Source organism: Malus sylvestris, chromosome 8 (assembly GCF_916048215.2).
Source record: "Malus sylvestris chromosome 8, drMalSylv7.2, whole genome shotgun sequence".
Classification (NCBI taxonomy): Eukaryota; Viridiplantae; Streptophyta; class Magnoliopsida; order Rosales; family Rosaceae; genus Malus; species Malus sylvestris.
Window position 1 is genome coordinate 19,683,702 of NC_062267.1, and position 15,046 is coordinate 19,698,747.

The following is a 15,046-nucleotide window of genomic DNA, read 5'->3' on the forward strand; positions in this document are numbered from 1 at the left end:
CTAAGATTGTCACAATACAAGAAGACTGGGTATTGGGCAGCGGTGCCTAACTCAAAGAATAAATATGATGATAACACGTAATTTCAATACAAGCATAAGAGAGTGCTCGGCGCTGCTCGAGTTGGACATGATGTGTTGTTTCTTAGAACACCAAGAAATTAAGTTTATGCCATGATAAATAAGATAACCTGTTGTGGAGTGATGCATATCAACACAACCTGCCCAATCCGCATCGGTCTACGTAGAGATTTGAGAATGAGCATATTGAGGATGTAGTAGCAACCCATGAATGATGATACCCTTTGCATATCACAATATCTGTTTGGCAGATAAGAGATGGGGCAGTTAAGAAGAGGCCATAACTAAGAGACATTATTTACAACGAAAGCTATATCAGGCCGGGTTAATGTAAGGTACTGTAGAAAACAAACCAATGCTAGAAATTTAGTAGGTGAAGAAAGGAATGAGCCTTCGTGAGCTGAGAGAGAGACTTTGGGAGCAACCAGGAATGAGCAAGGTTTGCATTCCAACATCTGTGCCCTTTTTAACAAGGCATGGGCATATTTGAGCTGTTAAAGATAAAGACTCGCAAAAGAAGGTTAAACTTGAATTCCCCAAAAGTAACTTAATGGACCCAAATCCCTTAAGTAAAAAATTGATCACAAGGAACGAATGAATTCCTGCAAGATCGTGGGGTGTTGCTAGTGAGGAATATGTCGTCGACATATAAGAGCAACAAGATGGTGTGAGATCCTCAGTGGAAAATGAAGACAGAGTTATCCGTTCAGTTCTGGATGAATCCATAATGAAATAAAAACGAACTGAAGTGATGGAACTGTGCCCTTGGCGTTTATTTGAGGCTATAAAGTGTCTTAACAAGACGGCATACATGGCAAGGGTGATGTGGATCAATGCAACATGACAGCTGAGACAAGTAGACCTCCTCCTATAAATAACCGTGCAAGAATGCGTTTTTAACATTGAGTTGACAAATATGCCAATGCTTGGTCAATGTAAGGCCTTAGGACAATTTGGATTGTTACACACTTCACAACACACAACAAGGCTAAAAGTTTCATCATAATCGACCCCAGGCTACTGATGAATGCCCTTCGCCACCAATCGCGCTTTATAGCACTCCTTAGAGTTCCAACATTTGGGGTTTAAGCCTATCGACGATCTTCTTGAAGTGGATCACTATAAGCAGTAATCAACTTTTCATCATTTGCATAAGTAGCGGAACAAAGCTCATAAACTACACGCTTAAGATTTTAAATATGAGGTATGTAACATCCAATCTCATTCTCTGCACTTTCATACTTAACTTGGATCACGTCAAGTCTAGTCTTCAAGTCAACAATCTCTTGGTGAGCGATCTTAAGTTGCAGAGAAGTGGGGGCAGAGATGTTAGACCCCTTCAAAGCGATGAGCTCAGACTCCAACCTCTTGATCTTCTTGGCAGAAGAATAATTTTCAGCTGCCATGGTCTTTGCATCATAGCAAGCAGAGCAATCCTTCTATATTCAGTTGTATGCTTCGCAAAGGAACTTGGGCAAACAACCCTTCTAACGCCATCGACAAGCTTGGCACACATGTCCATGTCTTCAAGAAGATTTAGTTTCAGGCGCGCACAAATCTCAGCATCCTCCCCAGAAACAAGCTTGGTGGATTTCTCACAATAGTCCACGCGAGCAGTCTCCTCTTTCTCAACAGGCGAATCAGTCTCAGCAGCAAGGGGAGTGGGCTTTAGCGCCATTTTAGTGGCAGAGTCCACCTTATCGCTTTTCATAATGGCAAACATCTCCAAATGTGAACCAGACTTAGCTCCCGACTGACGTCTTGGTACAAATTTTGGCACTGGGGGCACGACGGAACCTCTACGCTGAGCAATCCTATCAGCAATCATACTAGCCACCTTTGGTGTGGCAGGTGTCACCGGCTCAAATCTAGCAACCCCATCTTTCTTCCCCTTAGAAAAAGTCAAATTAATCACAAGCTTATCGGTAGCAGGTAGACCCTCACAAGCAACTGAGGAAGTCTTCAGCTTTTTCTCAGCTGGCATCTCTTGACTAGGTGGGGAAGATCTCTTCTTTCCACCTTCATTCACAGCAAGCTCCATGACAACGATCGGACAAGCCAATGCCTCCGCCTTGATCCGCATTATTTCCTCTCTCGGGGGCAGTCCATCTTTCTCCCCACGAAGAGGACTAAGCAGCCAATGCCATTCAAGGTACCCAAAAAGGATACCTAGAGAAACATGCACCTTCTTCATATATGGATAAGTCTTGGGAGTTCAGCCGAATTCCGAATCTACATAAGCAGAGGAGGACAACCAATAAATCAGATAGCAGCTCAGAAAAGTACAAAGCAGTCTATGTACTGGTGATGAAAATCGTCGGAACACGCAGCTTAGGGGAAGAATCAGACTCCCACTTTCCACTTATCTTCAAAATCTCATTGGCCTAGTCATGATCCCCCTTGCTCGAATGATCGAAGAGCCTATGGCGGGATCGTAGTTGCACAACTCATTCAATGTGGCCTTTGTCAAAGAAGTAACAAAATTCATTAACGGTCAAATCCAAGTCGAAGAATTGGCTTAGATTGAGGAATCTCACCACTACACGGACCGTATTTGGAGAACATTAAGCGGGGGCACACTTCATGAAGCAAAGCACTTCTTGGAATAAACCCGGCATGGAAAAAGTAAATCCCAACACGAAGTAGTAGGGGTGAAACTTGATGGCTCTTCGAGCCCCACTACATGGCTCACAGCTGATACCCTCCTTAACACGCTTCACACGTACCCTAGACGGAATTGCATGCCTATATGCTTCAAGAAAATCTCTAAACAAGACATCAGAGCTAATTTTGAAGTGAGTAGCCTTGAAGTAGCCTACCTTACTCAAAAACCCGTCTTAATGATACAACGGCGGTATGCCATCATCACCCTTGTGGCTTAAAGAATACATGCTCGAGAAAATTCTATAATGACGCAAGGAAAATTCGTTAGACGGCTAACAAAAAAAAAAGTAATCAGCGCATCAAGCCCTATGGACAAAAAACCAAGTCACGACCCAAACCGCAGGAGCCAAGCAGCTGCACCAGGCCCCACGGCCTAGTTCTTTTTCCTTGGCTCAAAAGCTTCGCAACCTAGCGCCCCCACACCTCCATCTCTCTCATCTCACCAGCACGGGCCCAAGCCCAGCAGTTCAAAATCCAGCGCCTCTCAATCTTGACCCAAGTCGAGAGGTTTTTGACCTAAGCCGAGCCTAAGCTCACCTTCATGGCCCACGCTGTTACACCCAAACCTCGGCATGTGTGGAGAGGTCGCCGCACCAAGCAGATACACTACAACAGCCATGTCATGGCTCCTCAACCATTTTTTAACACATTCTCAACCCCCGTCGAGCTTAATTTCAAGCCCTGAGGCTCCCAAAAATTAAGAAGACAAGAAAATTTTAATTTTTCTTACCTTGGTGTGGCGTGAAGACGAAGAAAGCAACGAAAGACGGTCATTTGCACTGGTAAGTGTAGAAGATTGCCAAAGGAAGGGTAACAAATATCCTCTAGGTTTCTCTCTCTTGTAGGGTAGACTAAATTGCTCTCTGAAGTTGATTTAATCATCTACTTAAGGTAGACTTAAATAGACTTTAGAAGTAATTTATTTCCCTTTCCTAGAATGATCTAATTTTCAATTAATGAGGGAATCTACATCAAAATAGGAAACAATATTATGTTTCTTAAAGCAAGGGAAAATCTCTACACCTGCTGCTCTTTCCTGCCAGCAGCCCAACATGTGTGGGGGCATTTGTGTAGCAAAAAATAATCAAGAAAATTATGGAGGTGGCACGTGGACTTTTGGGTGAAAATAACAAAATTACCCTCAAGGCACACCAGAATTCCCACGCGCATGCAACGGACAATAACGACTCAATCAAGAAAGAGTCAAAGGTGATCAAAATGGTATTTATTCAAATCCCTCTCATCACTCCTCATCAAATCCCCACTCAAAAGGTAACTCCCAATTATCCTATTTAAATTAGGATTAATTGCCAAGTTAATTGCAAGATATTATTTCACATAATATCTTGCAATTAAACTCATAATTCTACCAATAATGGTCGGTCCCTATTTCTCCAAAGAGGGCCGGCCACACCCTATTGTTTTAACCCAAATTTACACCATCGGCCCGTGTAATCAAGGCCGTTAAGTAAGCATAGTTCTCAACTGTTGGATGGAAAAGTGGGGATAATTTTTTGTTATTGTTAAAGGATAATATTATGGTTTTTATCATAATAATTATCTTTTAATATGAATTATCTTGACATATTCTTAAACAGGATGGATATGATGTAGATTATATCCCCAAGCAAGTGGTACAGTTAAAATTGATTTGGATATATGGCAATGGACTTGCAGATTGAAAAAGCTTGGAATGGAGATCATCATATGAGATTTGATGATTTTAAAATCATGGTCTTGGATAATGATGGGATAAGGAACCTAGGTAGACTAGGCCTTTTTGCATGGTGATGGATGTTGTCATATGGGTTTAAAAGCTATTGATGGAGTTTTGAAGATAAGAAGCCTAGGTGGGCTATAGGCTTTTTATGAGATGTGATAAGCCTAACTTTTATTAGGTTTGAAAAGTCAAGGAAAAATCCCATAGATCAATTTAAAGGATATGCCTTGGTTTCTGATGCGGATCAAGTTCAGTTCCGCGAATTAGAGTTGCAGTCAGACTCTACACAATTATCTAGTCGTGCCAAGCACGTACACCAGTCTTATAAATACAGATGCAATGGCAACGAAAAAGGACCTCTAATTCAACACATAAACTATCATGCGCAAACTCTTGCTCTACGCGAAACCTCTCAACAACCTTGAGATTTTTATTTTCTTTTTCACCGACACATCTTCAATTTGGATAAACAACATTGTGAAGGCAACCGGCAAACATCTTAAGTTTGGATAAACAGCACTGTTACCGTAGAATCAGCCGACCGCGAATCATCTTCAGTTTAGATAAACAGCACTGCGTTGAGGCCGACTGGTTATCTATCCAAGTCTCGGTCGAAAAGGATTTTCGAATCCTTATTGGCAGATGTCATCTCATTAGCCTTCTCAGTGAAGTGAGGTGTTACAGGTTACTACATTCGGCACACTGAAAGCCGAATTTGATATTGAACTTCACAGAATTAGCAGCCTTGTCTTTAGGCTATAGAACCCAAAGGCCAAGACGTGTTCCTTCCTCGGCCGTAGTAGCGAGATTCAGAAGTCAGCAGGGCACCCAATGCAACATCAACCCATTTTACTCACTGGCCGAACTCGGCCGTCAAGTTGGCACTCCCCGCACACAACCGAATGACGTAGTTAGCTTATTAATTACTCGGTCTGCCCGCCACGTAGGTTTGGTAGTTTTTAGGGTCAACATTTTGGCACGCCCAGTGGGACCCAGTGCTAAAACTACGAAGTTCACATGATAAATCAAGATTTCAATTAGGTTCCGTTGGAGATTTGGCACCAAGTAAAGCATTGCTATAAGAAGAAAGCAAAACTCCTTGAGAAGTTGTCTAGAAGATGGGGACAATTTTCCGTTCTAACAACAATCAAATCCCGCCTGAATCATGCATTTACCACCTTTCTGAAATTCTGCTTGAAAGGTTTGTTGCCAAAATACGTGCTTCATGGCAAGCTTATGACTTTGTGATCCTGAGAAAAAAAAAACTCACAACGGCTTTCAAATTTGTAATTTGTTCGGGCAATCCATCGAAATATATACAAAAATGCATCCGCAGGTTGAGAGAGTAAGACATTGCTTCAATATCCAAGGACGAAATCTTGGAGGAGTTCATTAGGTCAGAGGATGAGCAACCAGGAATCACGATTGTTCACAGGGAAACCTTGGAGCTCCCTACCATTGATTTTATAGCATCCAGGACGACGTAAGGCCATCTCTAACCGAGGGCTGGCCAGAGGGCTCGTTTTAGCCCTCTTGCCCTCCAAGATTCTCCAAGATATTAATATTTTAATGAACAGTACATGGCCATATTTGCCTCCGTCTCCAACCGAGGGCCAAAGGGCCAGAGGGCTCGTTTTAGCCCTGTCACAAAAAACCGTCTCCAACCGAGAGCCAAACATAATTTATTATTTAAAAACTACAACTAAAATGTTGTTTAAGTTTCATATTGTATAATTTTTATGTTGGTTAATGTTATTTAATGTTGTTTCATATTGTTTAATGTTGTTTCATGTTACTTAATTTAATTTAATGTTGTATAATGGCTTAGGAAGTTATAGGAAAAAAATAGAATTTAAAAAAAATATGAAACAAATTTTGTCAAATAGAAGTTATAGGAAAAAAAATGGAATTTAAAAAAAAATATGAAACAAATTTTGTGAAATAGAAGTTATAGGAAAAAAATGGAATTTAAAAAACAATATGAAATAAATTTTGTGAAATAGAAGTTATAGGAAAAAAAATGGAATTTAAAAAAAATATGAAATAAATTTTGTGAAATAGAAGTTATAGGAAAAAAAAAATATGAAACAAATTTTGTGAAATAGAAGTTATAGGAAAAAAATGGAATTTAAAAAAAATATGAACCAAATTTTGTGAAATAGAAGTTATAGGAAAAAATAGAAGTTATATGAAAAATTTTGTAAATAAAAAATAATAATAATAATGTAAAAAAAAATATCAAATCAAATGCAACGGCTAGTAGCTGTTTCATTTGAATTTTTTTTTTTTAAATCTTGTCAGTTATAACCGACAGGAATACACCATTATTTAGTATATTAAATAATAGCATGTATTCCTGTCGGTTATAACCGACAAGAATAACAAAACTATAAAAAAATAGCCAGCCCGGGGCTGGCTGGCTGGCCAGAAGCAGCCAGCCCTTTGGCCCTTTAGCCCTTTGAAATTCTGTGGGGCCCTCCCAGATTCTCGAGCCCTCTGGCCTAGCCCTCGGTTGGAGACGGTTTTAGGGCTATTTTCGACCCTCTGACCCTCTAGACCTTTCGGTTGGAGATGGCCTAAAGATCCTCAACCAAATCATCGAGGCGAGCCGTGAGTGGGGCATACACAGAATGAATATATACATAAACCAAATGCAGTTCAACGTCCTTATTATTTTTGTAATGTATCATTGTACCTTACGACATCAAAGAATAATCACATACTATTGTCAACCCAATTTCATATCATGCAATTCTAACTACTAAATTCACAAGACATTCTAATTCAAGTAGCAGTATGATATTTATCATCAATAATTCCTGGAACGATCTTTTATTGTTTTGTATACTATATATACAATCTACAACCCATAATCTAGCCCAATGATCAAATTAAATATTTGTATTGAAATTGGGAAGATTCATGTCTTAGTTTCATCATTAGATGTAGTGATCTTCCTTCTCAAAGAGGGCTAGGGTTTACGTCAGACACAACATATTCTATTCCCAATATCTAGCCACTGCTTTATGAGAATTTTCATATTTTCTAATTATGGCATAAGTAGCTTCTATCTTTAGATTGTTGGAGCAATATTAAAAAATATAAAAAGAATAAAAGAATTTCAATGATAATAATCATAAAGAAAATCACAACATCAATAGTATGCAAGATTAATATAAATAACTAGAGAAAAAGTAAGAAAGACTGGCAAACTTAGAGATTGAGGCTTGCATAAATGCAATGTCCTAAAAACAGAATTTCGTCCCTCCTTTTGTGCTTGTAGTTCGGTAGGCATCTGTCTCCCAGGATTCAACAATTTATAATCCGAAGTTCTTCGTGTGTCATATTTTTTAATATTGCTCCAACATAGACATAAAATTATTATTTGGAACAATCAGAAATATGAATGTATGCAATTTAATAGGGTAGAGACGTAACATTAACCCTATAGAGTGATTCTCATAAAACTAGGGTAATAATATTTACCTCTCGCTCATTTCTGGATAGACATGAAGCGGTGGATAGGGTCTGCTTGACTATAATTTCCTAATGTTATTTGTTTTGTGTTTGACATAAAGAACGAGAGAAATAAAGTGGGAAAACCCTATTTTTTAGGAGTAAGAATTAACCCTAATTTTCTATCATCCAATACCAATGATTTCATGAGTTTATATAGAACAAAATTGCTGCTTTTTAAAGATATGTAACTTTTCATCTATAAGTATATATCATTTATCAAGGGACTGCACCTAAACAACATGATCTTTCTACGAAATACAGTTAACACTATTTTTTATTCAATTACTAGCCGATGAGCACACATTGTAAAAAATTAATATAAAATGTTAACGTGACTTAATCGTAACTATTCAAGTATGAGAGGAGAAAAGGAAAAAAAAATTAGAAGGGGAGAGAACGTTCTTCAATTGTGTAGAGGGATAATAGCGGCGGAAATGAAGACAACGTCACTTCACTGAGCGTAAAGACGAGTTGTACAGAAACTCAACTTATTGTAGCGGTGGAAATGAAGACAACGTCACTTCACTGAGCGTAAGGAAGGACGAGTTGTACAGAAACTCAACTTATTGTGTAGAGAGATGATAGCGGTGGAAATGGAGACAACGTCACTTCCTTTTTATGCGAATTGTGAGAGAGGGTAGTTGAACTATCCAGCGAAAAGGAATGAGCCACGTCCTCTTCATGAATGCATCTTAACTTTTTCTGCCACATGTAAGTATGTATATGTATACAACACTTCACGTAAAGGGTGTGTGACCATAATATCAGATACACGAACGTCCAAAGCCCTTCAAATAGATTGTTCACCACCGTTCTTTTTCTGTTTATTTTTGGAGTTTCAGAAAATGGGAGTGGAGTCTGTGGAGAGAGAACGCGAAAGCAATGAGGGTACAATCCCAGCTGAGTTCATTAGGTCAGAGAACGAGCAACCGGGAATCACAACTGTTCATGGGAAAGTCTTGGAAGTACCAATAATTGATTTCAGTGACCCTGATGAGGAAAAGCTGATCGTCCAAATTACTGAGGCCAGCTCCAACTGGGGCATGTACCAGATAGTGAACCACGACATTCCCAGCGAGGTCATAAGCAAATTGCAGGCTGTTGGGAAGGAGTTTTTTGAGCTTCCACAGGAGGAAAAGGAGGCTTATGCTAAGCCTCCGGACTCCGGCTCAATTGAAGGCTATGGGACAAAGCTCTTCAAGGAAATTTCTGAAGGCGATACTACGAAGAAAGGGTGGGTGGACAATCTGTTCAATAAGATTTGGCCTCCATCTGTTGTTAATTACCAGTTCTGGCCTAAGAACCCACCTTCTTACAGGTTAGTCACACTTTGTTTTCAGTGCCAATTACTTTTATTTAGACATACAAAACTGCACATTCAGTGATCCACTCTTGTTGTCGTTCCAATTTTATCAAAATTACATAGAACCACACTCTTTAAATGTGGTTTACATTTATTTTATTCTTTTAGTTTGGGTTTTGTATATTTTTTCTGTGATAATTTTTTCATTTCGTGGTCGTTTTTCGATGTACTTTTTTCCAACGTTATTAATTATGTTTTTTATGACCAATTTTCCAAGGTTATTATTACAGAGAACTTTAATGAAAGGACTACATTTTTACTTTAAAAAGTTAATTTTGGTATTATTTACTTACAACACATTTTTATCATTTTCGTTAAAATTCAAAGTTTTCAAGTTATTTTCATTAGTTTTTCTTATTATTATATGAAACATATAATTAAGAATAATATTGCAAGTGCCCACTATTACAATGACAAAAAGAGTTTGTTCTTACATTACGGTGCTTGTTCAAATCACATTAATTTCTTAATCTAACATTGCTGTCAAATATTGCTGTCAAATATGTAATATTAGTACCACTTAGAACTTCAGTTTAGTGGTATTTCTCTTCACTTGTAAATGAAAGGTCTTACAATTAGTATTTTAAATTTTCATTTGGCATTCCAAATATTTTATAATTAGAAAGAAAAATATACTTGTGAAGAAGTGTATAATGAGACATTTTTTTTTGTCAAATTAGAATGAGATTGAAATACTAATAACAATTCTAAATATATATATATATATAATATATTTTAGAACTCGTTTGGAAGTACTTTTAAAATAACTTAAAGCGTTTTTTATGAAATTGATTTTGGGTTATAAGTGCTTTTTGATAGAATCATCAAATATGTGCTTCTTTCAGGAAGTTCATAAAATTATTTTTTAGAGATTCTCTTGCATTTTTATAAAGGATTGATTTCAAAAAAATATTTTCACAAAAAATATTTTAATCATTTCAAAAGCATTTTGATACGAGCACTTTGAATTGTGATTATATATTAAACAACAAGAAAATTTCAATTAAGCAAGAGTCATTGTTCACTGAAATACACCGTGGTCGTTGTCGAAATGATGTATGTACTTACATTATTAATTGGTAAGGTAAATTATATTTTGGGCAAAAGACTGTTTACTAGCCTCATGTTTCGTGGTTTTCAACATTTAGTGCATCAATTTTTTTTCGTCTCAGAGTCATACCTAAAGTGTAAATTTTGGAACAGTCTCTTACATTCGTTAGTCAAACTGTTATGTTTGCCGTTAACTGTAACGTGGCGCCGAAGTAGGCAATGACTGGGCGCCATGTGTCATCCATGTGGAAATTTAAAAATAATAATAAATATATATATATTATAAAATAATAAATAAATAAATTTAAAAAAAAAAAAATTTTTTTTTCTTCTTCCTCCTTCCTTTTCCTTCTTCTTCTTCTTCTTCCTTCTTCTTCTTCTGAATCTGGGTAGCATATTCGTTTTTTTTTTTCTTTCTTTCTTTCTTCTTCCTCCTTCCTTCTCTTTCTTCTTCCTTCTTCCTTCTCCTTCTTCCGAATTTGCCCTTTTTTTTTTATTCTTCCTTCTTCTTCTTCTTCTCTACTTCTTCGAATCTGCCCAGTTTATTTATTTATTTTTTTTTCTTCTTCCCCTTTCCTTCTCATTCTTCTTCCTCTTCTTCGAATCTGCCTAGTTTTTTTTTTCTTCTTCCTCCTTCCTTCTTATTCCTCATTCTTCCTTCTCCTTCTTCTTCTTCTTCTTCTTTTTCGAATCTGCCCAGTTTTTTTTTTCTTCTTCCTCCTTCTTCCTCTTCTTCTTCTTCTTTCTTCTTCTTTCTTCTTCTTCCTTCTTCTTCTTCAAATCTGCCCAGTTTTTTTTTTCTTCTTTCTCCTTCCTTCTCCTTCTTCTTCTTCTTCCTTCTTCTTCCTCTTCTTCTTCGAATCTGCCCAGTTTTTTTTTTTCTTCCTCCTTCTTCCTCCTTCCTTCTCCTTCTTCCTTCTACTTCCTTCTCCTTCTTCTTCTTCTTCTTCTTCTTCCGAATCTGCCCAGATTCGGTTTTTTTTAATTTTTTTAATTTTATAATATATATATTTTTTTTTTAAATTTCCACGTGAATGACACGTGGCGCCCAGTCATTGCTCACATGGGCGCCACGTCATAGTTAACGGCAAACATAACAGTTTGACTAACGGATGTATGAGACTGTCCCAAAATTTACACTTTAGGTATGACTCTGATACGAAAAAAAATTGATGTACTAAATGTTGAAAACCACGAAACATGAGGGTAGAAAACAGTTTTTTGCCCTTATATTTTATCCTGTTAAGTTTGAGATTACAATCTCATACAAAATATTTAAAACATTTATATTTTACAACATTTATATTTCACGAATTATTTCATTTCAATTTCATACCTCAGTCGTAATTTTTGTTAAGATCTCAATTATCTGCCTATTAGGACATCATGGGCCCCATAAAATTTGTCACATTGGATAAAAATTGAGAAAAAAACAAAGAAGGAAATAATATGGTAAAAATATTTTTTTAACTTAAAAAAACGAACAAAAGCAAAATTTTTGTTAAGTTCTCAGTTATCTGCCGATTAGGACATCATGGGCCCCATAAAATTTGTCACATTGGATAAAAGTTGAGAAAAAAACAAAGAAGCAAATAATATGGTAAAAATATTTTTTTTTTAACTTAAAAAAACAAAAAAAAGCAAAATTTCGTCTTCTCGAGCAAGTTTCCGCCGTTCATCCTTACCCTCCGTCTGTCCCGCTCCCTTCACCTTCACCACGAAAACCACATCACACAGCCTGCAAATCCAGAGCTCCTCCAAAACCTTGAAACCCACCCCAAAAATTCCAAATTTCCAGTGTAAATTATGAAATTAAGAAAGGTATATGGTGATTCTTATTTCTGAATTTCTAATTGATGAGTTTACGGCGAAGCGAAGATGGCGATTTCTAAACCGACGAGCGAGTCAACTCAGTGAGCAAAGTGAAGATGCGAGCAAGCCAACTCTGAACGAGTCGACCATCAAAGGCTACCTGCACGTCATGATTAGCAGTAGATCCATCAGTGGCGTCTTCAATATTTTTTTCTTCGAACTCCTGCCTGCCCACATCCCGCTCCAGATCCGTCGATCTCCATCCCAGAAGCCAAAAACTGAAAAAGTTCCCAAAATCCCACACTCAAAACAAAAACAGAGAAATCCCAAAATTTTCCTGCACATTCTCTCATTTTTCCTCTAACCAAACACATCATGTTATCTTTCCCAAACAATATCTAGAGCCTAATCCACCCATTCCACTTCAAATACTCACAAACCCAGCAAAACCAAGAAACCAAAAACTAAAAAAATTCAAAATTACCAATTGAGGAAAACGCTGAGATTGGGGGCGGGGTTCTGCATTTGCAGAAGTTTGGGTGGGAATGGCGGTGAAGTGAAAGATTTAGGGCTCTTTTTTTTTTATCCTTTTCTACTTTTTAAGTTTTAATCATAAATATTTTGTTAATTAAATATTTTTATAGCTGTTTGGCCATCTGGTAGAAGTTTGGGAGCCACGGCAACACAAATGTGAAATTTATTTTTGTTATATTATCATTTAATAGTTAATTTAACAGATTTTTAACAGTTTATGAAATTAAAATGAAATAATAGTATATGTATGATATTGAAAAGTTTTAAAGATGTATGAGATTACAATTGCACTTAAACCTTCTTTCAACAGTAATAGAGCAAATGGAAATAATTAATAATTAACTATTTAAAATTTGATGGGGTGCAGGGAAGCTAATGAAGAGTATGCTAAGCATTTGCACAACGTGGTGGAAAAGCTATTTAGGCTGCTATCTTTAGGGTTAGGGCTTGAAGGACAAGAGTTAAAGAAGGCTGCCGGTGGTGATAACTTAGAGTACCTTCTCAAAATTAACTACTACCCACCATGTCCTCGCCCTGATCTTGCCCTTGGAGTGGTGGCTCACACCGACATGTCCACCGTCACCATCCTCGTCCCCAACGATGTTCAGGGCCTCCAGGCTTGCAAAGATGGCCGGTGGTACGACGTTAAGTACATCCCTAATGCCCTTGTCATCCACATTGGTGATCAGATGGAGGTACATATTGATAAACTACTTACGGTAACCCACCTAATCATAATATGCATGTTGCTCCTTAATACAACAACAGAAAAAGAAAAACAAACAAACAAACCTTTAATTAACACTTTAGGATTATTCATTCATTTATAAGTAGGAGGTTTTAAATTTAAATGTTGTAAATGACGAGTTTAATACCGATTTATTCCTCCACTTTTAATGTATAAATATATCATTGTATAAAAAATTCACCTTCAATCCATAATCTAAAGAAGTTTTAGGCTTCTAATTTTAAATCCCAAATAAAATTCATATGCAGAAAACTGCAAGATAAAATATTTAGAGTTCCGCAACACCTTTTATAAATACAGTTAGAAGACCATCATGTATTACGGTGCTCCTGCATTATTGTAGTTAATGGTCCCAAATTTTTGTTATATCCATGCATGCATTTATGAGTGACTCACCAAACTTTTGAAATTTTTCAGTGTGGTTAGAAGACGGTTCGGTATATTAAGTATTATAATATAAATGGTTAAAAAAAAAAATTAAGTATCAAACCACTTGTATCATCATATTTTGTATACCTAGTTTTATTTTCGGCACAATGAAAACTCTTCATCAAACCTCCTTTTCTAATCACTAATTTAATTAATTGTGGTGACGTAGATAATGAGCAATGGAAAGTACACGAGTGTCCTGCACAGAACCACTGTGAACAAGGATAAGACAAGAATCTCATGGCCTGTGTTCTTGGAGCCGCCAGCAGACCACGTCGTGGGTCCTCATCCACAGCTTGTGAACGCCGTTAATCAACCAAAGTACAAGACCAAGAAGTACGGCGACTATGTTTACTGTAAGATTAACAAGCTTCCCCAATAAATAAACAATAAGCCCCAGAATAAATAAATATTATGAAGTGGGTGGTTTTGTTTATTTTTCTTTTCCTTCTTTTTTTGTTGGTAAAGTTGTGAGTGGTGTGGAATTGGGTGGCTTTGTCTATTTTTCTTTTCCTTTTTTTTTTGTTGAAGTTGTGAGGGGTGTGTACCTTATTAATATGAAATAAGTGTTTGAATTTGTGTTCCAGGTTCAAACTATTTCTTGACCTTTTAGTGTTAATCAATATAAGATTTCTTTTGTGCTAAAAAAAAAATTATTCGAATCAAAAGGTGATGAGAGAAATCGTACTCAGTTATATTTGATTGTGGAAGATGAGATTCAGTTTCAACATTCTTATTCCTCTAATTCACAATATGTTTATGATTACGACCTCGTTTGGTGTCTAGGATTATATTAGACTGAATAGCCACTATATTGAATAAATGTTGAACGAACAATCAAATATTTGTATCCAACTTAAAACTAGAAGATGGATTAATGCATTTAGGAAACTTATCCATTCCAATTTCCTCTCAAATGGTTAGATTAGAAGGATAAGTTTCCTTCATATCTAATCCTGTTTTAATGTACTCTAAATGAAAAATCATTTACCTCTACCTCTAGTATTCATAGGATTTTATGAATTGTCCAATCTATTACAGTTGTAGACACAACGAAGGTTAACAACTTTCGGTGGACACGGAGGCAACAAGTTCAGTCGAATAGCGTAATGAGTTTAAGGTTACAAAA

General features: G+C 36.9%; 1 protein-coding gene across 1 annotated transcript; it reads left to right on the top strand.

The window, feature by feature from the left end:
• Positions 1–8,721: 8,721 nt before the first annotated feature.
• LOC126632407 (flavonol synthase/flavanone 3-hydroxylase) lies at positions 8,722–14,522 on the top strand. Its single transcript, XM_050302815.1, has 3 exons — positions 8,722–9,299; positions 13,108–13,435; positions 14,087–14,522. The coding sequence occupies exons 1-3, from the start codon at positions 8,827–8,829 to the stop codon at positions 14,297–14,299; spliced, it is 1,014 nt and encodes a 337-aa protein (XP_050158772.1). The 5' UTR covers positions 8,722–8,826; the 3' UTR covers positions 14,300–14,522.
• Positions 14,523–15,046: the final 524 nt, after the last annotated feature.